We start from the raw sequence: 26,784 nt of genomic DNA, 5'->3' as shown, positions 1-26,784 counted from the left end.
GCCCAGAGCCGTTTATTGGGCGATACGAATGTCTATCAAATGCGCCTGTACGTAGCTCATAGCCAATCATTTCAATTCTACCAGATGACGTATGTAGAGCGACAGAAATTCGACGAGGAAGAAGACGAAATAAACTTGCGTTCTAAACTACTTAGAACACTATCTAAGGCTGCATCGAAAGGTAACTTCACGTCTGATGCCATGTTGGATCCATAGATATAAACAAACTGCTTCGGTGTGTCACATAGACGTCGTCATCGTCTTGCTGCTCCCTCCCCGTTCTGTGATTGGTTCCCTTTTTGAGGGGAAAATCTGGTCCATGGTGTCCAGGCTGCCTAGCAGCGTGAATAAAATCGCGCAAGGCAGCATGGGGAAACCCAGGCTAATTATACGGTACAATTGTGCTAAAGGCCCACCATACAGAAAAAAATGGTATGAAATAAAAATAAAGTGACAATGAATGCAGTGAATTGTCACTTTACTGGCAATGAATGCAGCTTATGCAACCTCCAAAGAAAGTGTTACATAAAATGCATTTAGTATTCTGATTTACTGTATATCTGTTTTTACATTATCTATATCACTTAAAACGGTGTTATTGTTAAAGTATTCATGAGGGATTTGAATTGAATTAAGTATTCATGAGATATTAGAGTCAAAATACTTGATTTTGGAATCTCTTCTGAAGTGAAATACAGAGTTCTGACATGAAACTCTAGATTGTGCTGGGTAATAGGTCCTTATACTCACCTTTTCATAATCACATCCTTATCTATAGGGCGCAGCTGATTGGTTCCTGCCATATCAGTAGCCAATGAGCTCGCTGCTCAACCTTCAAATACTATAGCATTTGCCTAGCAGTGCAACGCGCTTCAGAAGCCATCCACCTTCCAAAGCACCATCTGCTATGGGTAATTCACGTACGTCGCAGCAGAGCAAGTTACCCACCAATTTGCCAAAATGTATAACAGTTACGAATTGCCATGTGAGTGTGTTGGAGAAAATAAGCTGGCAAAGTTACAACATCTTAGTCTTTTGTCAAAGCCTGAAATATCATAAAAACCCTTGTTCCTGTTTTACTTCAATCAGTTTCAATCCCGAATTTATCTTTTCAACATCACATATCTTTAAATCTTAAAACTTTGAACAAAATTTCTAAATGCAGTTTAAAGATTTAAAGCCTTCATCTCATGAGATGTGTGTGTTGGAATCAAAGATAATCTGCAGAAACAAATTCTGGCCAAGACAGATAAGTTTCCTTTGAACTCTAAAAGAGCAGACAACACAATGATAATACCTAAATCATATCCTTTTTATTTCCCCCATAACAAGACACACAGCAATTCTACACAGCAATGTCTTGTTTGAAAACAATGTGTCTGTGGCCCGTGCGATAAATGTTACCAGAGAGCAAGAAAGGAGTAATCCTGATGTGAACAGTACCTTTCAACAATGGTAATGTGTAGACCATTAAGATTGAATCTAGAGTTTTTACAAGTTTGCTGTCAATATGGCATGACAGTTAAAGGCTTTCAGTGAAAGCTCCAGTGGCAATGCAAAATGGAGATGATTGCTATATATATAAACTGCCATTCAAAATGTTGGGGTCAGTAAGATTTGTTGGTAACACTATTTTACAGTGTCCTTGTTACATGTGTTACATGTTCATACTGTAGTAATAACAGTAATTTGGTCAATTGTGTAATTAGTAAACAGTAAATTATGCATAATTACATGGAGCTAACGCTAACCCTAATCGAAGAACATGTTGTTAATTAATATTACTCAGTAATAAGATACACTGTAACAAAAATAAAGTGTAACCGATTTTTTTCTTTAATACTTTTTATTATTTATTATTAATAATTGTATTCAGCAAGGATGCATTAAATTGATCAAAAGTGACAGCAAAGACATTAATAATATTTTGAACTTTATTCATTAACCCTTAAATGCATGAATGTTTCGCCAATCATTATTACATATTTGGGTCTTTAGCAACCCGTATAGATCTAACAGGGATGGGTCTCCACATGTCGCAATAATACAAAACTCTCCTGATAGCCTGTTAGAGTAACAATTACAGAAAAATAAAATAAAGCTTTTTTTGTTACCTTTTAGAGCTTGGAAGGATTCAGTTTGAGCAGATGTTTAATACGATCATCATGTCCTCGTCAGAGCTCTTTCAGCATCTGGCTCATTTTCACGATCTCAAATATATTCTCAAAACTATCATTTTCAGCATCTTCAAAATCAAAATGTTGATCTCTGACAGCTTCTTCAACAGATCCACCATCAAGTGACAGTGACACTAATATTTGATTGAAAATTAATTAAAAAATGAATGAGGACGAGGGTAGTGAATGATGTCCTGGGTCACTAAAGACCCGAGGTATGCGTTTAAGGGTTAAAGAATCCAGGGGAAAAAGGATCACTGTTTCCACAAAACACAACACAAGTGTTTTCAATTTTGTGAAAAGTCTGGAGTAAATAGAATTAAAATAGAAAAAAAGTATTTCAAAATATTTCAAAATATGACTGTTTTACTGGATTTTTGATCAAATAAATCCAGTCTAAATGTAATAAAAAAGCGTAAGATATATATATATATTAAACATTAAACAATATTGCCAGCCTCAAACTGTACCTAGAAATTTGCTAATTGAATTAAAACACTGCAAACACGCAAAACAAAGTAACATTAGAGATATAGTGTAGTATGCTCTGATAAAAACTTTTTTTTTTCAGCATTTAAAGACAAAAACAAAAATTAAGTGGGACGTCTGTTTTAGTGGTCCTCTCCCAAAAGCCAGAATGTCTTCACCCAGCCCTTTCCCTGAAATGGAAGAGAACAGGGAGGTGAAAGCAGTTCCGAAGCTTTGAAAACGTATTGTCAAGAATAGACTATTGAGATCTATTTATAGGTCCTTGCCAGCTGTGGCTCGTTACCGAAGAAATATTTCCACTCTTTCTGAAATTGTGTTGCTGTGTATACATAACTTTTCAGATATCAATGTTTACATCCTTGATTGTAGTTATGATGTCATTTTATTACATTATGGCTTTGTAACAATGGATTTGTCAATGTTAGCACAAGCAATGTTGAAGCACCAATCCTAAAATAAATAAGTGTGAAAAGAACCAGTTGAGCAAATAGGATTGTTGTGACGTGGTAAGACAGGCGAAATGAAACTGAGATGGTGTTTTCTGAGGTGAATGTCAAAAGTGACAGCAGTACCTTTATGTGAATGTCACCTCGCAATTCACAGCGGAAAGTCCTGAAAGTGTCAAGGAGAGACTTGGTGGAACTGCTCACATGGATCTTCAGTGCTGGAGAGGGAAAAGTATAACGTTATGATACCTCTCTACACTATTATGTGTGTTAGAAATGTGCTAAGGTCCAGGCAGTGGCAAGATCATGCAATGTCAATCACATAGGTTTCATTTGAAATTCTTCTCTGACATTTTACTAATCTACTGTCAGCACATCCTTCATTAGTGATCTTACGTAATCCATATGTCTCCATCCTGGAGGCCGTGTTCACAGTGTCTCCAAATAAACAGTAGCGTGGCATTTTCAGACCCACAATCCCTGCGACACAAGGCCCTGTAACAAGCAATATGATTTTTTTATGATTCTGCATTTTCCTCAACCTCTAGTAGTTTTAACAAACACATTTCAAATAAAAGTTAAAGTTTCTTCTATTTCTCTATCACAGTAGTACTGTTTGCGTGCTTAAATCACCTCTTTAATGATGGTGTTATGTAATATTATGTACAATGATGTCATTTATTTTATTTTTTTATATGAGTCATAAAACAAGTTGGCATGTTGGAATCTCGGCATAAATGCCAGAGCGGCTGACAGCGTAAACACTACTCTGATGCATAAATTAACCAATCAGAATGAGTATACAAATGCGTCATTGGTTTTCTATTGAAAACACATCTGAAAAAGGCAAGAGAGAGAGAGAAAAAAAAATGAAATGTACTGTATAAACCTTTTGAATAAATAAGTCATAATCAAATATTTAATGAGAGGTAGTCTCTCAAACCTGTAGATAACAATGCACACATTTTGTTTCCTATACTATACTGAGATTGTGAAATATTGTAACTTTTTCTATAATATATTTTAGATTGTAATTTATTCCTGTAATGGAAAAGCTGAATCATTACTCCAATCTTCAGTGTCACACGATCCTTTAGAAATCATTTTAATATGATGATTTGCTGCTGATGAAGCCTTTCTCATTATTATTAAAAACAGTTGTGCTGATGAATAATTTTTATGGAAACCATGATTTTGTTTTAATTAATAGAAAGTTCAAAATAATTGCTACTTGATTGATTGATTGATTGATTGTAACAATGTAAAAGTCTTTACTGCCACTTTTGATCAGTTTAATGCTTCTCAGTTGAATACAGTTAATTTATTTCATTAAAAAAAATCCTACTACCCCCAAACTTTTGAATAATAGTACACATTTTTTTAATTTTTAGGGTGGAAAATCAAGTGGAAATATGAGAGGCTTGCTGAACACTCGAAGTTGAGTGGCAACTTTTGAGTAGCTATTTTTTTTCCATGTACCAAGCTGTGGTGTAGCATGAGGGAATTTTTAAAATGCAGACAAAAGAAATTGACCAAACTAGCTCTTGAACTACTGCTAAGGTTGAGCACCACTGATACTGATTTTAGAGCACAAAAAAACGTGTTCATGAAGGTTTACTCTTTTGTTATATACAGTAACAAAAATTACAACCCAGTACCAAAGGACACTCTTATCCTGAGTAAATTTCTTTTTCCTGATTGATCAGGGCAATTGCAGGCGAGTGAATATACAAGAATAGCCCATGCAGCCAAAGAGCTGTCACCATCCAGTTATTACCTGAATGGACTCCAATGCGGACCCTCAGCTGCTGCTCTGGTACGTGTGGACTGTGGAAGCTCCTCATGCCCTGCACTATAGCCAACGACATTCTGGCTATTTCTTTTGCATGTTCGTCTCCATTTCTTATAGGCAGGCCCGACACTACCATGTAGGCATCGCCAATGGTTTCCACCTGGATACAGCAAAGGAAACATAAAGCAACCAATAACCTACAATGAAACGGTGAGGCATTCATATTACATACCTTATAAACATTGTGGTTGTCAATGATATTGTCAAAGTATGTGTACAGATCATTCAGCACGTTCACGACCTACAGGAAAGGAAACAAGTACGGCCGGTTTAAAGTCAGCTTATGGATACAAAGATCAAAGTTTCAGTAAGGTGACAATAGTTTTCCGTTGTGGTTCAGCTGTGGGCTTTAGTATGGTCCACATATATATTTCCACTTTAAGACTCAGACGAGCTAGCGAGCCAACAGCTATGCTAACAGAAGCCTGATATTCGTGACAGAGTGGAGTTTTCGGCACTTGAGCCATGTGATCTAGCAATGTCAGGAGCTCTCATAGGACATATGAGACCCATTCCAGAGCTTACTATGTGGGTATTTGATCTTACAACACAGACCCCTACACAAACACTCACAGACACACACACACATTGTTTAACAAGTTCAGGGTATTTCAAAGTCTTAGACAACTCAAGCTCCTCAAGGCTGCCCAAATGGCTCTGGACATATGTTTTTTTCAAAATAGGATCGAAATGAGTTCAAATGACCCCACACAGGACCTACATTTTTTAAAAACCTCTTTGAATTTTTTTTTTGAAATGCAGCCAAACCTGCTCAGAGAGCACTGTGCAGAAACTCTCTGAGATGCTGTTTGAGTCTTGGTGTCTTTCATCACCTGCATTGGCGTGAGGGATGCTGACATGGCTGTGAAGCCTTCAATGTCACTGAAATAGATGGTGACGCAGTCGTAGGTCTCTGCTCTCACTGTCTTTCCCGCTAAGAGCTGAGCAGCTACAGATCTAAAAATATGACGGAAAAAAGACAGGCACTTTTCAAAGGCAGGTTTCAAGTGGAGGCCTTGGTGATGTTGATCACTGGTCTGGTCACGTAGGCTTGTCGTTAGGCCAGGTGCAAGCAAGTTTTTAGTAACACTACTGAAGTGTTGGGGACGAATTCACTGAACAGTTGTGCCACTTTTGCGTGCAGTATGTCAACACAAAAGCATGCATGTTTATTCACTAAGCATCCAAAAATGACATTATTAACTCACCCTCATATCATTCCAAATTTTTCATTTATCTTCAAAACCCAAATGGTAAACAGAAACTCAATCTCAAACCTTACTGGATCTTATGCATCAAGAAAGTATGGTTGTGCTTTTGTTTACCATATTTGATGTACTCCATGGTGCGTTGATCATTGTTTATGTGAATAAAAGTCTAAATTAAATCTGTATATCAAAAAAGAGATTGTGTATCTTCAGAAGACTTGGATTAAATATGGATTATTTGATGGATTGATTATATGAATCCATATTTTCATATGGATTACATTTACTGTACAAGTTTTGGGTGAATGGACTGTCAATGGAGAGACCGAAATCTCTCAGAGTTGATTAAAAATATTTTTCAGTTGTGTTCTGAAAAAGAACAAAAGTCTTATGGATATGGATCGACATGAGGGTGAGTAATTAATAGAGATTTTTTTTTTTTCAACTATCCCCTTAAATGTGCTGAAACAGCATAGCACCACAGTTAAGTAATTGTGTCCTTTTTTTCAGAGCGAACATGACTTCGCTGTATGCAAATGAGATGTTAATAAAGATTTTGCCTTAATATGAGGTAGTATACATCATTTTATAAAAAAAATATATTTGTGTACATTTTTATTTATCATTGCAGCAATAATTCATCAAATGAAAGACAAGTGCATTATAACCCAAGCATATATCCAGTTTCGCAGAAATATTGCAAATTGCATTCAGTACAAAATATTTTCTAAATATTCAGTGTTAAAGGGATAGTTCACCCAAAAATTAAAATTCTGTCATCATTTACTCACCCTCAAGTTGTTCCAAACCTGTGAATTACTTTATTCTGCTGAACACACACATACACACAAATTATTTTTGAAGAATGTTGGTTACAGTTGATGGACCACATTGACTTCAATAGTATTTTTTCCAATTGTTTGATTACCCATATTCTTCTAAATATCTTCTTTTGTGTTCAGCAGAAGAAAGAAATTCATACAAGTTCGGAACAACTTGAGGGTGAGTAAATGATGACACAATTAAAATTTTCCTTTAAGGACAATTTTCCTTTAAGGACAATTTTACGAAAAAAACCCACAACAAACTGGCATCAAAAAACTAGAGGCAATGAAAGCCGACTGTGGTGATGCCTCTTGTCACAAAAATCTGCGCTTGAACACAATGCAAAGACTAAAGCCAACTGGCAACTAGCGCATTCTTTCTGTGCCTGTATGAGAGGAAATAACTCTTCATACCAGCAGGTGGCAGTAGTCTGTATTCATTATTTAAAGGGTCCTATTATGCTTTTTCACTTTTTCTACTTTAGTTAGTGTGCAATTTTGCTTTTTGAGCATAACTCCAAAGGGAGATATTTTATTTAACAGAATCAACTTTTCAAGAACCACAATGAACGGCTCGTTTGGACTACAGCGCACTTTTTCCGGATATTATGAAGTCATCATATTCCTCATTTAAATAATACCCTCCCACGGAATAGGCAAAAAAAAGTTGGAGAGGCCTGGCTAAGTGGCGCTAGAGAAGATGAAGAGAGTTGTTGCTGTTTTTTACACACCGGTAAAAGTTTGTCCTAAGGCTGACGAACTTAGTGTGGTTAAAATGTATTTTTAACACTCTTCTTAAACAATATAACCTAAACATGTGTCTGTCCACTCCACATTTTACTTCCAGAAGAGAGTACAATGCAGGCTATAAGCTCAAATGCTTCTTCTGAAAGACGTAGCTGCTCCCATTTTGTTGGGACAATCTGTTTTTTATGGATCACAACTTGTAAGTATGTCATATTATTTGTAGTTGTGTTTTCTATTTACAGTTCCAGTTATTAGTTTTATGTAGTTAGCTATGATGTAAACGAAGGGCAAAGCTTTGCCTCCGCTAGCCTGCTAACTAACATTACAGTATTGATGTAGTGTTTACTTTAGCTTTTGTAAGCTCTTGCTTTTGTAAGACTGTTCAACGCCCCTTAGGACATATATCCATGATTTTGTGATCGATTACTGTTTGTTAGTGATGGGAAGTCCGGTTCTTTTCTGCGAACCGGTTCTTTCGGAAAGTTCGTTTCAATGATCCGGTTCAGAAAAACGGTTCACCAGTTATTTTACGTCCTCACGTAATGACGTCAATTCTATCATCCTGGTGGATAAAAATACAGCACTGTGCAAAAGTCTTAGGCATGTTAATACCCCCCCCCCCCCCCAAAAAAGTCAGTATTTTATATCTCTTGCTGTAGTGTGTCAGTAGGAAATAGTTTACATTTCCAAACATTCTTTTTTGCCATTAATTGTAATAATCCAGTGAGATTTCTGTATGCACAAGGAGTCTGACAACAGCCAGGATGATCTGATCTCACCATCATCGAGTCCGTCTGTGATTACATGAAGAAACAGAAAAAACTGAGACAAACTAAATCCAGAAGAACTGCGGGAACGTCTCCAAGATGCTTGAAGAAACCTTCCTGCAAAGCTACAGTACTGTGAATACTACTGGCACTTGTGTTAAAATGCTGTAAAGTGAGAATGCTTTAAAAAATAAAATCACAAATTGAATTTATTTATGATTTAACTTCTATTAACTAATTCAAATCAATATATGGTGTAATGACCCTTTGCGTTTAAAACGACTTTTGTCCAGGTACACTTGCGCATAGTTTTTCAGGTAGCTTTGCAGGAAGGTTTCTTCAAGCATCTCGGAGACGTTCCCGCAGTTCTTCTGGATTTAGTCTGTCTCAGTTTTTTTCTGTTTCTTCATGTAATCACAGACGGACTCGATGATGGTGAGATCAGATCATCCTGGCTGTTGTCAGACTCCTTGGGCATACAGAAATCTCACTGGATTATTACAATTAATGGCAAAAAGAATGTTTGGAAATGTAAACTGATATTTCCTACTGACACACTACAGCAAAAGATATAAATAACTGACTTAAAACCATTTTTAAGGGGGTTATTAACATGGCTAAGACTTTTGCACAGTACTGTACATTCAAATAAAGGCATTTGTTATCATAACTTAAGTTAATAGTAATAATCATCATAATCATCTTGGATAAGTTTCTTACATTTACTTTTTTGCAAATGAACCCTACAGGTGAAGAGCAAATGGGGATGTTTCACATCTTAAAGATATAAAGTGAATAAACTGTCTTCATCAATTTTATTTTATTTGTTATTTAAAAAAAAACTTACATTTCACCCCTCATTTAAGTCCTCGGTTCACCCGTGCTCATGTATCAGCTTAGCTTGAAGTTGGCTAAAATAAAGTTCGGTTCAGAGACAGTGCTATCACGCACGCGCAGTATCTCCAGCTCATCGGTTCTCCGTATCGAACGTGTCTGAAAGAAACAGTTCTCGGTTCTGTACTGGTGATTCGAGAACCGCTGTACCTGTACGTTCAGTAGTGCGCGCATGCTCAGTATCAGCTGCTCGTGCTCATCTCTTCTCTTAGCACAACATGTCTCAGTTCAGTGAACTGTTGGAGTTACTAGAGTATATACTCCGAGATATTGTTTATTTTGAGTCGGAGGGACTGTGTCAGGCATGTCCAAAAGTGAGTAACTTTAGTAACTTGTGGATCAGCGCTGAAGCAATACGCAAACTGTTTTGAACGATTCTGTTCGATTTAGTGTACTGGTTCAACCGGTTCACTAAAAAGAACCGGTTCAAAAGAACAATTCGTTCACGAACCGGACATCACTACTGTTTGTATTACCATAGTTTTCTGACAAATATGATTAAAAAGTGGATAAAATCATATCTATAAGAAAAATACAAAAAATACCACTCCTGTGAAATCCGTGCTTGCAAATTCAATGCTTGAAATCCGTGCTGAACAAATTTCAACTATTGAAATCTGTTCAGCACAATCCTGTTGTTCGTTAACATTGTCAGGGTCTGAATCGGGCTCGAATTGGTTTGAAATTGACGCCATCGTTAATATTTTCATCTCAGTAGAGCTTGTGGTTATGAAGGGGCGGGACTTTTCCTGAACACACATTAAGCGCTGCCATTCACAACACATTGCCAGGTAAAACCAATCACAGCACATTTCATATTTCGAAAGGAGAGGCTTCATCAAAAACGACGCGTTCAACCAGACTGGGGAGAGAGGAGCTGTAATAATGTAAAATATGTAAAAAAATTATGTGTTTTTTAACAATCAAGCATGAAAACATTATTCTAGTACATCCCAAAAACAAAAACAAAATCAAAACTTCGTAAAAGGGGCCCCTTTAAATATGCAAACTAGAGTTCTGTGTATGCCCTCTTGACTTTGTCATTTGCATGCTTCTCACTTCCATTTTTCATCTTGTGCACTGGTTGACTAAACTGAGCAGACAATCAGAGTTATTCAGTATGCTCAATGGAAATCTGCCAATAGGGGTTCAATTAGTGTCAACAGTGTAGAACATACCACAAAAAATAGGACAATAGATGCTCAACGACAGCCTGTCATTGGCCAATGGCCAACCATCAGCTTGGTGCTTCATGGCATACATGCATATATTCTTTTACAAATTAGGTAAAACATCAGTTGGCACAATGGTAACCTCATGATTTCTATGCCTCCATACCTAACCACAGCATGAGACTGTAAATCAAGGAAGTGTAAAAAGAAAAAGGATTTATATGCATCTTTTTGGTTATAATCTGGAGCATTACCGTGGCAGCATCTGCGTGAGTAGCCCCTCTGCCCGCTTCTTCTCTTCCTGAAGTTCAGCGGTACGCTCACTAACTATCTCCTCAAGATTACATGCATACTGCTCCATACGGGACAGCAGGTTATCCAAAATGTTGTCAGACCCCCTGTGAACACACGCAAACGATTAGCATTTAACATTATTACTATTATAGCTTTAGTACTATCACATTAAAGAAGCAGTAGCGATTCTTTATTGTGCCTTCAAGGGCCATTTTGTTGCAAAATAATTATCATCAACATACAGTACACATACTGTAACACAATTGCTCTTTAATCTGTCTTTCTCTCTCTATTTCTCTCAACCATGCTCCTCTAAGGCCAGTATAAATGTTTAGAGTGATACGCTTTGACAGTGTTGTTCTCACGAGACTCTGTGCTTGCTGGGTTGTGTGTCTCTGGTCCCCAGAGTGATCATATCTTGTTTGTTTGTCTACCTGATTAAGCACTGTCATTTGTAAATGTAATTAATGATCCTCTGTGTCCCTGCCCTGTTTTTCTTTATTACCTCAAAAGTGCTCATTAGTCACAACTACCCTCATTTATAAAGCTGAAACGACCACAGAGAGGAAGAATGTGCAACTGTTACAGTATCAAGACAGAATTGGATTGGAAGGGAGAGATAGCTGTACACTTCTGATGTCTCAGCACTGCTTGTTTAAAGTGCCTTTAATCAGACTTACTGAGAATCTTACTCTGCAAGTGGGGAAGATTGTTTAAACAGAAACTCTAATAAAAGTGCAGTCCACAGAGTGCTCACATTGAATAGGAACTGTCAGACATAATTGTCAGAGTGTCTGTGGTTCTCTTTGTTTTGGTTTGTGGTATGCAAGTACTAACTTTAAGTTGGCAATTTTTTTTATAACTTTTTTTTTTTTTTTTTTTTTTGCCCGGTTTCACAGACGAGGCTTAAGCCTAGTCCCACACTAAAATGCATGTTTGAGATGTCTTTACTGAAAGCAACTTGCACTGACATATCTTAAAATATGCCAGTGCCATTGTTTTGTCTCAAGATGCACATCAGTAGCCTAATGTTTTTTTGTTTTTTTTCTTAGGCACGTTTATAAAAGCTACTTAAATGTCCTTAACTAAAGCCTATACTGGCTTAATCTAAGCCCTGTCTGTGAAACCAGGCCATAGTGTACGGTATTTGGCTTCAAATTAAAATACACTTTATAAAGCTTATGTATTAGCTGATAAATAAATGAAGTCAACTGTGGTATAAAAATAAATAACATACCCTTCAGTGTTATTTTAGTATTATTTATATACTATTATAGTATTTAGTAATATTTTGAAAGTTTTAGCGATTTTGTTTTGTGCTTTTGTCATTCTTATATTTTCTTTTAATTATTTCTATTTATCTTTTTTTATTATTTTAATTAATTTTAGTACTTCAACTTAAACATTTTATTTCAGTTAATTGTCATGGTGACATTCCTAATAAGTATTTTAAACTTAATAGTTTATTAATAGTTCGGTCCTGGTGAGATTTTCTTTATTTTTAATTTCTTTAATAGTAATATTAACAACAACAACAACAACACCAAGAAGAAGAAGTTGTTAAAAAATAACTTAACACTTTAGTTTAGTTGTGGACCAATTCTCACTATTAACTAGTTGCTTATTAGCATGCATATTATTAGGATATTGGCTGTATATTAGTACTTAAAAAGCATTTATTAATGGATTTTTCTGCATGACCATAATCCTACTCCATACCTAAACTTAACAACTACCTCATTAATAAGCAGTAATTAGGAGTTTATTGAGGCACAAGTCGTAGTTAATTGTGAGAAGTTGGACCCTAATCTAAAGTGTGACCAAATAATTCTTATTTCAATAATTCTATAAATTAACTATTTCAGACTACGAAAGAAATCTAGACAATGAAAAGCAGAGATGATGAACAACACATTATTGCTTTATGTCATGCTTCATAACTGACCCATTACTAGGACAATTTTTTTTGATGGCAGTCCTGAGAAATGAGAAGTCTGGTCTCTCGGCAGGTTTCTCTCTCCAGCAGCTGACCAAGAGACCCTCCAGTTCCTCTGCACACTCCGCTTGGTCTATGTGTGGCCTCAGCGGGCTACAGCCCCCTGTCCTGACCCTTTCCACAATCTCTGAAAAACAGACAGGGAGAGTCCTTCACAGGTGCCCATCTGCAGTGCTTTACTTTATGTTACGAAGAGTGGCATTAATAACAGAAAAGTGGTTATGGAGAGAGGGTGTGGAGAGTATTGTCGTACCTTTAGCACTGAAGTGACTGTTGGGGATGTAGAAAGGCCCTCTGCGATATACCACCTCTTGAGCGATAATGGCAAAACTGTAGACGTCCCCTTTTTGAGTGCCATTAGCAGCTATGGACTGCCTCAGCAGTTCTGGTGCCCTCCATAGCAGAGCTTAAAATGCAAACGCATATGTATTTACAGAACTGACAAAATGTAACTAAGGGTGAATTCCAATGGCAAGTGAGCATCCCTTTGCCCGACTCACTCCGAAGGGCAGAACCTTTTAATTGGGGAATTTGGAGGGAGCAGGGCACTTGTGTGTCACAGTGTATCCGTTTGGAACACACTTGGTGAAGCGAACAACCTGTAATGTTACCATTAGCTGTTCTTACATCAGTATTTTCTTATTATTGCTCTTAATGTAATTGCTGCACACAATGTCCACACAAAGATGGCAATATCAGAAATCCTTGTCCTTGGTCCCCATGATGAAAACAGCTTATAAATCACACTAAGTGATGTTTTTTTTAGAAAATATACAGTTCGTACAGTATAAAAATCATTATGTCTATGGAAAGTCCCCATAATACATGGAAACCCAACATTTGAAATGTATGACATAAATGTGTGTAAAATATCACACAAAAAAACAACTTGAACTATTCTTGTTTATGAGTTAATGCGAACACTCCCACGAACCAGCTATAAAATTAGTTGCGAGGACTCGTCACCCTGGGTCCATGACCATGATTGATAACATTACTTCCTTAATGTGACCAACAAATATGACCTTCGCTTACGGACTTGTGGAAGGCCCCTTCATGAAGGGATAGAGGGAATGCATTGACGTCACTTTCCCACCGGAACACGTCCCCCTCAGTCGGACTGAGTGGCAAAAGAGCCTAGGCCTACTGCATAACTGGGTTTAATAGGGGAAACTGCGAAAACACGAGTAAAACAAATGGTTATCAGTTTAAACTAAAGACTGAACTCGATATAGTGTTCCTTACAACTTACCAAAGATCCAGTGATCCATGGATATTGACATGCAGCCAGGAATCATGTTTCCTGATATTTATATATGTGCCTGATTTCGACGCCAGGGAAATACATAGGCTACAGCAAATTTGCCTGTGAACACTTTATATAAATACAATATAGGTAGGTCTAAAACCATGTGATCACATATTAATGTTATATCATCATATCGTCCAGCCTTAAAACTTGTATAGTTTTTTGTCAGTGTTTATTTAAACAAGTCCAATTATGCAGAATATACAATGGTTAAATATTTAAACGATGAGTTGTCAATACAATAACAATACAATATATAGGGTATGATTTTACCCCTAAATTCAGCATATTGACACTAAATGATAACTGCAAATCCACCTTTCACTGCATGGAGTCCAGTTGTTTCTATGAATTGCACCGATCCATTTGCTTCTCTGTTCTGTAGCTTTCGGCAGACTGTAAAAATATACCTATGATTTCCTGTCAAATGTAGTAGTACAGTCAATCGCAAAGCTCTTTCCCGTTTTAGATGTGTTCTGTGTGTTTTTCATGGCATTCACGCTGAAAACAAATGCTGCCACTCAGTCTTTTTGCCACTTAGTGGGCGTAACCGCAGTCACACCGGCCGACGGTGACGTCACACGCATACCCTCTATCCAGGTGTTCACTTTCGCCTGGAACGCCCCTAGAATTGGCGTCCCCTTCCCGAAATGCCACACAAAAAAAGCCCATTTGGAATCCGCCCTAAAACTATAAAATTCTGTTTGCATAAATGTGTGCAATTTAATGTATTGAACTCTAAACCAATTATTACTTTTTCACTCTCTCTTTTTGCATTTTTCAGAAGTTCCACAATTCCAGCTTACCGGTCCAGGGGTCAGATCCAGGGCTCTGCTCTGAGTCTGAGCACCTCAGAGTGTTAAGTCCAAAATCAGTGACCTTCAGGACAAAGCGACTGTCCACCACACAGCTCGATGATGAGAGGTGACCGTGACAGTGCAGGGGACTACAGTGCAAATAGTCCATGCCCTACAAGAGAGTCCAAAATTATCCATCACTGTTTTATATTCTACAGTCAGCAAAATCATTTTAAACTATAAGACACAGACACAGTGACCTTTACAATGTCTAGCATGAGGGAATACTTAAAAGTCCAGTCCAGCTTAATCGACTCATTCTTCAAAATGTCCTGCAAAGTTTGGGGACAAAAACCTTTCGTTAATGGTCATTCGTAAAATAATAAGAAACCATCCTCACATTGGCATTCTGACATTCATTTTGAAGTTGCCATGTATGTTGCAAGGTTGTAGGACTACAACCATTATCCTGTTAGATACACTTATTTTATTCATAAATCCAAAACTGCCATTATTAAAAAACCCATAGGGAAATCCTAAGGCAATGCCATTTCCCAACCTGAACAGAAAAGAAACAATTATCTTAGTGTTGTGCAATAGCACCTGCAGACTTCCTTTAGGGCAGTACTCCATAAGGACGAAGGGTTGATGGGTCTCCAGGGACGCTCCAATAAATTTACAAAGGTTATAGTGGGTCAGATCTCTGCACTGAAACACATACACCCATAGAGGTGTCATAGTTTTGTTGTGACAGACTAAGAATCAATATTTATCAATGCTTTAAAAAGATTTCACCAGTTTGAGCTCTGCCAACACCACGCTGTTCAGATGAGTGCTTCTTAAATTCAGAAAGGAAACAGAACAAATTGTTCCCTGAAGAAGAAAGAAAAAAAAATAATGAAATTAAATTAACTATGATAGATTTATAGGGCAACTAAATCATAACCAATGTTTTGTAGCATAATTTGTCTTGTACATGTCACAATACAGTGACGTAAATGTTTAATGACTAAGAGATCCCAAATACTTCACTTTGTACACTGCAGTTTGTGCTGATGGCTTGTCTTGCATTCTGCTTATGATAGACTCCAAAGAAGCCTGAATGGGTTTGGAACTGTGGGACTGAGCCAAAAAAGGGGAGAGCCTATTATTAAAGTAATAGATTCATTCATTTATTCATTATTCCTGCCTTACAATTACTATTAGTACTTATGTACAAGCATGTACTGTATGCACTTATATACGAGTTCACACAATACTTGTATGACAAAATAAAGTAAACTATGGGCCGGAAGACATACTTAATCCACATATGACGCATTAAATCATTTCAAAACCTTTGCTGGCACGGTTGAGGAGTGATGCTTCATCATTATGACATCATCAGCATTGACTTTCCACAACATCTTGGAGGCTTCCTCCTGGAGTTTGTACTTTCTGGTAATAAAAATATAGGCCTGCATTTTTGGACATCAGCTCAAACGTTTTAGCTGAATTTAGTCTGGAATTCATGAACTTTCAAATCAACAGAAAGTTTCAACATAATTGTATAACATGCAAATCTTACATCCAAAATAAACAAAAAATGTTGTATTTGGCAAAAAAAAACATCACTTGGAACAGAAAATCAAGTATATACATCTCAGTTATTCAAATGATCTAATTTCGACGATTAACGGTTCAGCAGTTCTGAAGGCGCAATCTTAAAGTTTAAGAGCAGTGAAAAATGTACACTTTGACTATTACCTGCATTGAACACAGATTGCAAGCGTTCCTGCAGCCACCAAGCCAGCAATAATCCCCAAAGCAATCAAAAATTTTCTCTCTGAAAATAAAACACATACATTTGTAATCTGCAGGTCTGCTGTGTGATTAAAGCTCACTTGGTGTCAACATCCAACTACGTCCATTTATAGAAGTATGATACAGCAAGACTTGAAGCCGCCAAGGGTAATTCTGTAGGAATGCAATATGAAACAGTCACCTTTTCAGAATTCTGATAAAAGGATTATATCTGATTGCATAAGACTGTCCTCACTTTATTGCTTTGACCTGTTAGCTTGGGGGAGATTCAGTCAGTGAATAGCTGAGAAATCTATATTGCCGTTCAGTTGGACATTTGGGTCTTGCAGGCAATGGTACATTATTCAAGATTTGTTCCTCCTTTTTTAATCAAAGCGAGTGTATGGTTGCAGTGCCAAAAACTGAAAATGAAGGGGTGGGAAAATAACGGCTGGGTGGTGGGGTGTGAATCCACTGATGTGAGGAGCAAAGGTGGGGTTTTGGTGCCCCCTACTGGAAAGAAAGTTACTAGACTATGGCCTCTGACTGGCCCCTTGAAGAAGTTGATAAGCAATAACGGCATGAACACGCTTCCAAGCTTCATATCATGTTGCTTTGAGTTATTACCACACATACACTTCACAAATTAGTGAAGAGTGGTTCAAAAAGTTCAACAACCTTGAAGCTATGAAAGTCCCAAAACCAACCTAGGATATATGTGTCTCTATCTACATTTTTACAAAACTCCAAAAAAACGTATCTATACATACTATTAACTGCTGTTTCCAGCAGATTATTGATTAATAAAGACTTATTTTCATGTGGTTCCTTGAACAATACTATGTAATGACCTCAAAACACGTTTACCATAGTGCTTGATTTGTAAACTAATACATTTTGACGTCCTGTGAAACACAGAACACGGTAAAAAAGCTCAAAGACTTGTAGAAGCAAGCTAAAATGGAATGGTTGCTTCAGCAAATGCATTTTTATGTCACATTTTCTTTCTTTAACACTATTGTTAAGTGGTAGTAAGGGCTTTCAATAACGATTCTGACACACAGACACGTTTAAAAAAAATAAAAATAAAAAAATTGCAATGAGCCTGTGTTGCTCAATACCTAGATTGATGCAGAGTTCCCCTTGAAAGCCACAATCTGGAGAGTCTTTGGGAGGAGTTGTCCGTCCTCCAGGCCAGCTGATGTGAACCCCTTTTACTGCCTTATATGTCCCAAAATAGTTTGCAATGACCTGTGTGGAGAACCCAATGACTCATTTGACAAATGTAATTCAGAATAGCAGAGCATGGCTTCCATTGGTTTCGCTTACGGTCGATATAAGTAGTGAGCATGGCAGTATCTCACCTGACTCTGGTTACCACTATCTTGAAACTGCTTCATCATGTAGTTTAACTCACGATCTCCATTTGCATCAATGGTTACATTGCCTTGGATACCTGTGTAATAAGCCACAAAGCATAATGAAATCCTGTCAACTTGGTGGCAATTTTATTTACAATAGGAAATTACATGAATTGTTGATGTAGGAAAGAGAATGCTCAATACCCTGTCAACAAACCCAAACTAGAAATAGGCTATGTACTTTATAACTCATATCGTTATCAGCATTGCTCACATATGCAAGCTTAAGGTTTAGGAAAGATTTCATTATTACAAATTTGCAGTGTTCACTATACCCTATTGGGAATCAATAGATATAGTTTAAGTTCTACAGACCTGTTATGGTCCTGTTCCACATTCGTCTAGTGATGGCCAAGCCATCATATGGGTTTCCATTTTCTGCCAAAGTTTCGTTTAATGCCTGGGCATACAGCCAGACAGTATCATGGGCTATGGCTGCTAGCACTGACACCTGTTACATTAAAACAATTAAACTCAAAATAAAATAACCTTTAAGTTTTATATTTAAAAACATCGCATCTAAGATCGACATTTGGTTTCACATAAGCCACTGAATTAGGCTTCCCCATCTGCACCAAAACACTGATAGCATCATTGACATCAGACTCTACCTTTGCTTATGTCTATAATGTAAAAGCCAACCTTTTCAGTAGGAGCATATGTATAGCCAAAGTCTGTTTTGGATCTTCTGGTGACATTCTCTGAGAAGGCCTGATACCGTTTATCACTGGGTTTATACACTGACAGGAAAAACAGAGCCTGATAAGCTTGCCTGGCCACTGAGTCATATTCATCACCTGAGAAAGAAAAAAAACATGCACTATAAATAGAAAATGGCGTCATATTCAGTAATACCTCATTTTATGAGGTTAGCAAAGTCATTGCTTTTGTGGTTACGCAACACACCTTGTTTCCAGTCAAAACTGCCAAACAAGACCTTTTGCTTGTACGGCTCGAAACAAAAGAAGATAAAATCTCCGTCAGTCAGGCCTTTCTTGTGAGCTTCAATAAGCAAGCTGCGGACAACCTTGCCATGTGCTGATATCACAATAACTGCGCAGGTGAACACATAAACAATGGTTTCATTGTTTAGTACCTCACCAGTCTTGTGATAACAAAGTTTTTGTGAGAACAGAATTTTTCTTACTGCGAGAGACTTGAGCCATCTCAGTTAAGATCCAGGACCAGGTGGATAAAGACCCTTGGGAGAGAGAGCCATGAATCTCTTGATACCTGGCCACTGTGATGTTATTGTGCTCTGCTTGATACCTTTAAAGAAATGAGGTTTAAAAATGAAATTTAAAATTAAAGTGGTAACCATTTTTTCTGAAATGAACTTCTTGACTTCTTGAAATATGTATAAAAACTTTTAATGGTCTTAACCACTTTAATCACAAATCACTGGTCAGGAAATTAGAAAGAATTGCACAAATACTGATAAAGTCACTTAGCACAGAATAGCCTTTCCCAACTTGCAGATAGCTTTTTAGAAGAGTCAGTGTTGTTCCACTCAATGTTAATGGCTTCAAACAGTTCATGCGTAGTTGAAAAATGTATTCCAGTGCGTCTGAGTTTAATTTAAGACCAAATATTCACTATAGGGTTCAAATCTGAACTCTGGAGCCTGGTGGAATTGTTCTCAAGCCACTTCTTAGTTGTCTTTGCAATTTGGCCAGGAGTATTGTCTTGGTGAAAAATAACATCTGATAATTCCTCTTTAGATCACTTTTCATTAGTGGGAAGCTTTTCACATTGAAGTAGTTCACCAATACCAGCAGCTAAAAATGTTCCCCACACAATGACACATCTTCTTCCTCTGTGTTTCATTGTGGTAGAGATGCACTTATTATCATGTAAATCATGTTTTATTGTTCATCACTGCACACACAACTTCCCATATTCCGCCAAAAAGACAGCAATGGATGTTTAAGTAGTGCATTTGCTTACATTTTGCTAATTTCCTGACCAATAGTTTGTGGTTAAGACAAATAAAAGCTTAGTCACGATGTTTAGCCATTTTGGGCCTTTTTTCTTTTCTTTTTTTCTTGCCTAGAGTGTATAGCCTATGGTAAGAAACATTTGAAATGTTACAGATTTAAATTAAATTCACACCGGAAAAAGTGTGAAAAAATATATGTAGGCCTATATTTCATAAACTAAAATGTAATTAACATTAATTTAACAACATAAGAAGCATTAGAAGAAACTATTTCAATGAAAAACCATTATGAGCTGTCAAAGAAAATTCTGTCAATTTATGATTTTTCACAGTAAATGTTCTTTTTCATAGTATTTCACTTTAAAATTACTTGACAGATTTACACTGTATAGAGTAAGGCAACCAATTAACAGGTTTTGACCATATTTTTCACCGTTAAAATTATGATAGTTTTTTTACATTGTACATACAGGGTATAAAAAATGTAAATATACATATATTTTTCCACCTCTGAGTTTCATGGCATATTACATACTTGATCCCCTCGGCAGAAATAGTCCAGGAAGGTTTGCTGTCATAGATGATGCCTATGCGCTGCCAGCCAAAATGTTTACAGATTCCCACAAAGAAAGCCCCTAGTTTAGTGAAAGGCCCAAACACTCTTGTTAAAGTCGGATAGGCCTAAATTCAAAAGGGGCCAAAAGAAACATTTAACAACCAAAAGGCAAAGTGCATTTTCAGATGCAAGCATGTTAATGGAAACATAACCGACCTTCTTATCTAGAAACTGCTGCTCTGCACATATGGGACTGATGACAGCAATGTTCCAATAAGCTGCTAGTTTAGCAGTCACTGCACAGACCTTGAATAAAAATTAGCAACAAATGATAATACTCCATTTCCTGCACAATGAACATTAGATAATCATTTGTCTTCTAATGATGATATCTTGTGACAAATAAGATTATAACGAGTTTTGTAATTACTTTTTGATAGCCCTTCATGCGTTAAAAGTCAATTTTAAGCTTTAATTGGAACTGTGAGCTTGTAGAAGACCTTAATACCTTAATTTGAGAGTCTATTGTCTGAGTAATGATATAATAAGTGAGTGATTGTTATTTCTGACATGTTCCGTTTGAACTAGCTGTATTTTAATTTTGTATTAATTTTGACCTTCAGCTGTCTGGGAAATGATGCTAATGCAACCACGTACATTTGAGCAAGACGGTCCGATGAAAGCGCTGTATTTGTGTCTATGGTAAAGCGCCACGACTTTCCCTGGGCCACGTAGATCATTGCATTCATCGTCCACATAATGGTAATCCAGATAATGCCCTGACACAAATCATTCAACATCACATTAAATACGATAGATAAATATTGCTCATCTTCCTTTTATACCTGGTACAAATAGCTCACTGACCTTGCAGTAGGTCCGGACTTTTATTTACAGAACTGATAGCGACAAGAGCTCCAGCCCCAATCCGACCAGCGCTGAAAGGAATGGAGGTGTTGGGCATGGAGATCAGCAAGGTGAATCTGGTGCCCAAACTGAGAGGAACCAGAGCCATCAAAAAGAGCAGTAAGCCAGGAACTCTCTCCAAGTGCTTCATTAACTCTAGATGACATATTAGGCAATATATTCATATTTTACAGTACGCACAAAGATATATTTGTACATACAAATGTTTCACAAAGTATGTAAGTAAACTATGTATATTATTTGAAAACATCTTATCTAATTTTAGCATTGTCAGTGGTAAAATCCCATATGCTACGAACACTAAATGAGCTTGTTAAAATCAATAATACCTGAAATGACTGTACTTACCACTCATTCCAAAAAGAATAATTCCAGCTTCAATACAGACGGTGATCAAAATTAGTCAAACGAATTTTTAAAAAGGGACCTTGCATCAGAAACTACCTGTATCGAGGATGGGAAAATATCCAGTGGCAAACTGTGGCCATATGGTTTAGCTCTGAAACCAGCCATCCACAACAGTGATCTCCCCAGAGTGACTGGAAATCAAGGGTCTCACATTAATACTGCTCTGTATCTCAAGCTGTGGTGCTCCTCTGACGTTTGTTTATAGCTTAAAAAACAGCATATGAGTAAACACTGGTCAACAGATGTCTATGGGAATTCTCATCTCTATGAGGTCTGGACAAAAAAAAATGTGTTTGTCTAGGCTATGCTTTGAGTGATAGAGTAGTTTTTTGTTTATAAGGGCTCTTTTTTTAAAATGTGAATGTTAGCATATGGCTCTCCTCATAAGAAAGTAAGGAGCTGTAAATGAAAATATACTGGTATGATTGCCAACTTCCTGTGTCTCACAAGAAAAATAGAAAGAAGAATGTTAAGTATACTTTGGACATTAATTAATTATAGATCAAGAATCAGCCAGGGGTGCGTTTACCAAAAGCATCGTTAGCCAATATGGTCGCAAGTTCCGTCGTTATCAGCATAGTTCAACAAGTCGGTGTTTCCCGAAACCATCATTCCAATGAACATTCGCAAACAGCATCGCAAAGTTGTGTGTTTGGAACGACGGCTCTCGACCTGTGGTTAGAAGCATAGTTTCTTGTTTGCATGACATGTGGACTCAATAAATCCTTATCTTGAGGAAAATAAGCAAGCTGACATTCAGTACATCCTGTGTCTTTTATTTAGAATACATACAAATGTCATTTACGTCTTTTAGTTTGTCAAGAGATTTAAAGCACCTTTTATGAATAGTGTGCGTGTGCGAACGTGCTCTACTACATAAGAACGAGCCTATGATTGAATCTGGAAATAAAGCAAATAACTGAGATGCCATGTCCGTAATTTATAGCAAAACATCTAGCATTAATTCGATCTCAAACAGATTCATTAAAAGAAGTTATTACTCCACCACCTGCGTGACATCATTAAAGGGATGGTTCAGAGTAAAATCAACCTAGGGTCCTTTGCACCACGACCTCGAGCCAAACACCCCAGCTCTAAATTTAATAATGTTCGACCAAGGGAAAAAAGGATTCTGGGGGGGTGTTTGGCTCTAGGTCATGGTGCAAAGGACCCTAGGTTGATTTTACTCAAAACCATCCCTTTAACCAACGTGGTTGAACTACCAATTTGCAACAATACGGTTTAGGGAAACAGTTGTGACTAGCTAGTTGATTTCTTCAACGATGCATATAGTACTATGGTAGTTAAGTAGCGAGTTACGCCGTTGTATGGGAAACGCACCCCAGGTCAAGAATGAGAGGTCACAAGGCCAAAGTTAAAATAAGAACAGTGTCAGCTCCATGCACACTGGCACTATGGAGGTTTCTATATCGTGGGAACTGGAAATGCCCTCTAGTGTCTGTCCATTTTACAGGACAGAAAATATTTGAAGCCTCTCTCAATACACAAAAGCTGAGCACCATGACAAAGAGAGATAAATGTTGAGGACTCCCCCTTAGAGGTCAGTTTGTGCCACTGCTCAAATACACAGGGGATTAGAAAAAAGTACAGGAATAGTAGTTGGAGAGACATTTTCTGCTTCAAAATGGTCCGTGTAACGCTTCACAATTCAGTTTTCAGACCATACAATGCAAATGCAAAAATTGAAACCAGACATTCATTTTTCTTTTCCAGTTACATTATCAATGGATATTTGCCTTTTTCTCCCCTTTTTCAATTTTACTTTTGCTAAATTGTGACTTCAGAAACAAACATTTGAATAAATGAAATCTAACCGACTTTCTATTTTTCCATTTTTCGTCTTGTAATTTGTGCCGTGGGCGGTACCATTAGCACGGGGGTGTGGCCGTGGACTAACTTTACTATCATTTCATTGATGTAACTGCTTTATTTACACTGCATGCACGTTTGAGGAGAAGTTTAAAAGACGGAACACAGGACGACGGTTTTATACCGGATTAATAGTCTGTGCTAAATTATAAGGCAGTCTCGGACCGGCCATCGGGAGCAGCCGGGAAAAGTGAAATCCCGGTGGCCTATGATTTGGCACATTGCCCTTGTTTGTATTTACCTATTCATTCTTACTTTATTTTATTAATATATAGCTATATCCTTGTTGTTGTTCATTTTACATGGTACAGTAGGCAGCCACAACCACGAGATCCCAGACAGTTCATTTTCAGTGCAGCAGAACGGGGGTGGCTTGCGAGCAGCAGCGCTTTTCAAGATCCTTCACGGGAATCTAGAATAACGATAAAAATTATAGACTAAGCAAAAATATAGAAAAAAATAAGCATATTTTCCCCCCCAATTTTTTAAAGGTTTTTAGCTCTCGTTTGTAGGCTAATACAATATTTAATGTCTATGCTGATTCATTATCGAATGGCGAATTTAATGTGCTCGAATAAATAAATAAAAAACAAGCTGGGCAATGTGCCAAACGTAGCAAGGTATTTCTGTTTATTTATTGAAAATAAATAAATATTATTGCTCTTGATTTGCAGCACAGTTAGCTATATAGTATTGCCTCATGCTCATATCCCGGCGAACTGCTTCTATTGTAATTACCAGACTAGAGTTCTACAACTGTGCTAGATTTAAGGGCATTTTACGGGAACGAGAAGCGGTGTATAGGTAAAGCACACAGAAGCTCAAGCGGATGCCGTGGTAACGAACAATGCCCGCTATAGTGAAAACATCTGCATCTTTGTATTGTAGGCTATTACAAACGACAGCTAAAAACCTAACAAAAAAAAAAGAAGCTTTTTTTCTATATTTTTCGCTTGGTAGTACTTTTATTAATAAGGTCAATACAGGTAGGGCAATGTGCCAAATCATACCCAGGCCACCGGGATTTCACTTTTCCCGGCTGCTCCCGATGGCCGGTAGCCTGGTAATACCAAACTCTGCTACTTCGCTTTGCTTCGTAGACAGAGTCTGGCATGGCATAATTGAAAAGAGTTTTCTTTCTCGCGGGGGCGCTTGTCTGAAGTTTAAAATCATTGGTTACTCGTAAGCCAATCACATAACGTTTGGTTATGGCGTGTGTTATGCGCATGCTCAGCTGCTAACTTCCACTGTAAACACATGTATGATGCGAAAACAAAACCATCGAGCGAAATACCGGAGTGAACATGGCTGTGAACGACTTTTGCAGATTATGTGAAGTAAATCTACGCATCCACGGTACAATCAGCGTCTACGTCACGGCTCTCAGCCCGCCCTCTGTTCGTTGATTGGCCGGCTGTTTTCAGGCCGGAGGAAAACGGAAAGCTATTACGCTATCTCAGACTGAGTACAGAAGCGAAATGAAATTGAGCGTAAGTAAGAAGTCTGACGTAGTCAGGCTAGATGGCTGGTCCGAGACTGCCTTATAATTTAGTAGGCCTACACGTAGACTATTAGCCTAATAATAAAAGTTATGGCACTTCGGATGAAAAATGTTGTCCTGTGTTCCGTCTTTTAAACTTCTCCTCAAACGTGCATGCAGTGTAAATAAAGCAGTTAATGAAATGATAGTAAAGTTAGTCCACGGCCACAACCCCGTGCTAATGGTACCGCCCACGGCACAAATTACAAGACGAAAAATGGAAAAATAGAAAATCGGTTAGATTTCATTTATTCAAATGTTTGTTTCTGAAATTACAATTTAGCACAAGTAAAATTGAAAAAAGGGGAGAAAAAGGCAAATATCCATTGATAATGTACTGGAAAAAAAAAGAAAAAAAAAAGAATGTCTGGTTTCAATTTTGCATTTGCATTATGGTCTGAAAACTGAATTGTGAAGCGTTACACGGACCCAAAATCTGGGGTTGTATAAATTCAGTTTGCATTTTCAGGAAAAAAAATATATAAATAAAAGAGTAGCCTATAGCATTTTTTATATAATTCCAAATAAAGCTGAACAACCTGTGAGCAAGAGCAGTGATCTAAAACACAAATGCAAACTATTATCACAAGGAAAGAGAGATGAAAATATACAAAAAAACAAAACAAACAAAAAAAATTGTCCTGTGATTAAAATAAATGTTTGTGATTGTTTTCTCTTAAACTTGTCCCGATTTTAAAGCAACTGTTGCACCTCTGGGGCACGCGACCAGGAAAATATTTGTAAAATCTTATTGTATTTTTTTTTTAATTGTTTGACAAACTGTGTTTGATGTTATAGCCTACATGTAAACGACAAATAAATTCACATTGCAAGCATAAAGCTTTCATAATTACAGCGCGATTTGAAAGCATTTCGTAAAATTGCTCCGCCCATAACTGGCTCGAGGTGACAGACAGCCACTCAACAAATTTGAAACTAACGGAGCCCGGGAAGTCACCTGTGGGAGAAAAAAACATACTGTCTATGGAAAAAAAGCGTCTTCTAAATATGTAGCCTCAAATGTAATAATAATAATAATAATTATTATTATTATTATTTGAGTTTATAACTATAAATGAGTTCACTTAGTACAGTAATGTTTGGCGTAAAATAATCAATGCTTTATTTGTATAGACTATAACCTAACCTTTTACAGTTTTGGATAAAATAGGCCTACATTTTTTGCATAATTTTTGCTTAAAAATAAAGCATTCATAAATGAATTTATGATAAATAGTTATAAACTATATACTGTATATTCCACCCCTACCCGCTACAATTGAGAATCACTTGACGCAGTTACAATTTGATGTATTCCACTTAATACACAATAAAAAATATAAGATTCG

The 26,784-nt window shown here is 37.2% G+C and overlaps 1 protein-coding gene across 1 annotated transcript; it reads right to left on the bottom strand.

Moving 5' to 3' along the window:
* Positions 1-1,921: 1,921 nt before the first annotated feature.
* On the bottom strand, positions 1,922-22,134 carry LOC307151994 (atrial natriuretic peptide receptor 1). The gene is made up of 27 exons (XM_079860299.1): positions 21,946-22,134; positions 21,538-21,732; positions 21,328-21,449; positions 20,887-20,976; positions 20,650-20,795; positions 19,323-19,444; positions 19,082-19,228; positions 18,818-18,972; positions 18,491-18,626; positions 18,119-18,210; positions 17,876-18,005; positions 16,719-16,797; positions 16,310-16,409; positions 16,005-16,094; positions 15,768-15,845; positions 15,576-15,680; positions 15,233-15,304; positions 14,982-15,144; positions 13,120-13,272; positions 12,816-12,993; positions 10,831-10,974; positions 5,798-5,921; positions 5,137-5,205; positions 4,890-5,064; positions 3,509-3,607; positions 3,239-3,330; positions 1,922-2,836 (listed from the first exon to the last, which is right to left on the bottom strand). The coding sequence occupies exons 1-27, from the start codon at positions 21,950-21,952 to the stop codon at positions 2,789-2,791; spliced, it is 3,111 nt and encodes a 1,036-aa protein (XP_079716425.1). The 5' UTR covers positions 21,953-22,134; the 3' UTR covers positions 1,922-2,788.
* Between the last annotated feature and the right edge of the window lie 4,650 nt (positions 22,135-26,784).

Source organism: Squalius cephalus, assembly GCF_949319135.1.
Source record: "Squalius cephalus genome assembly, chromosome: 2".
Lineage (NCBI taxonomy): Eukaryota > Metazoa > Chordata > Actinopteri > Cypriniformes > Leuciscidae > Squalius > Squalius cephalus.
This window is presented reverse-complemented; position numbering and strand designations above follow the sequence as displayed.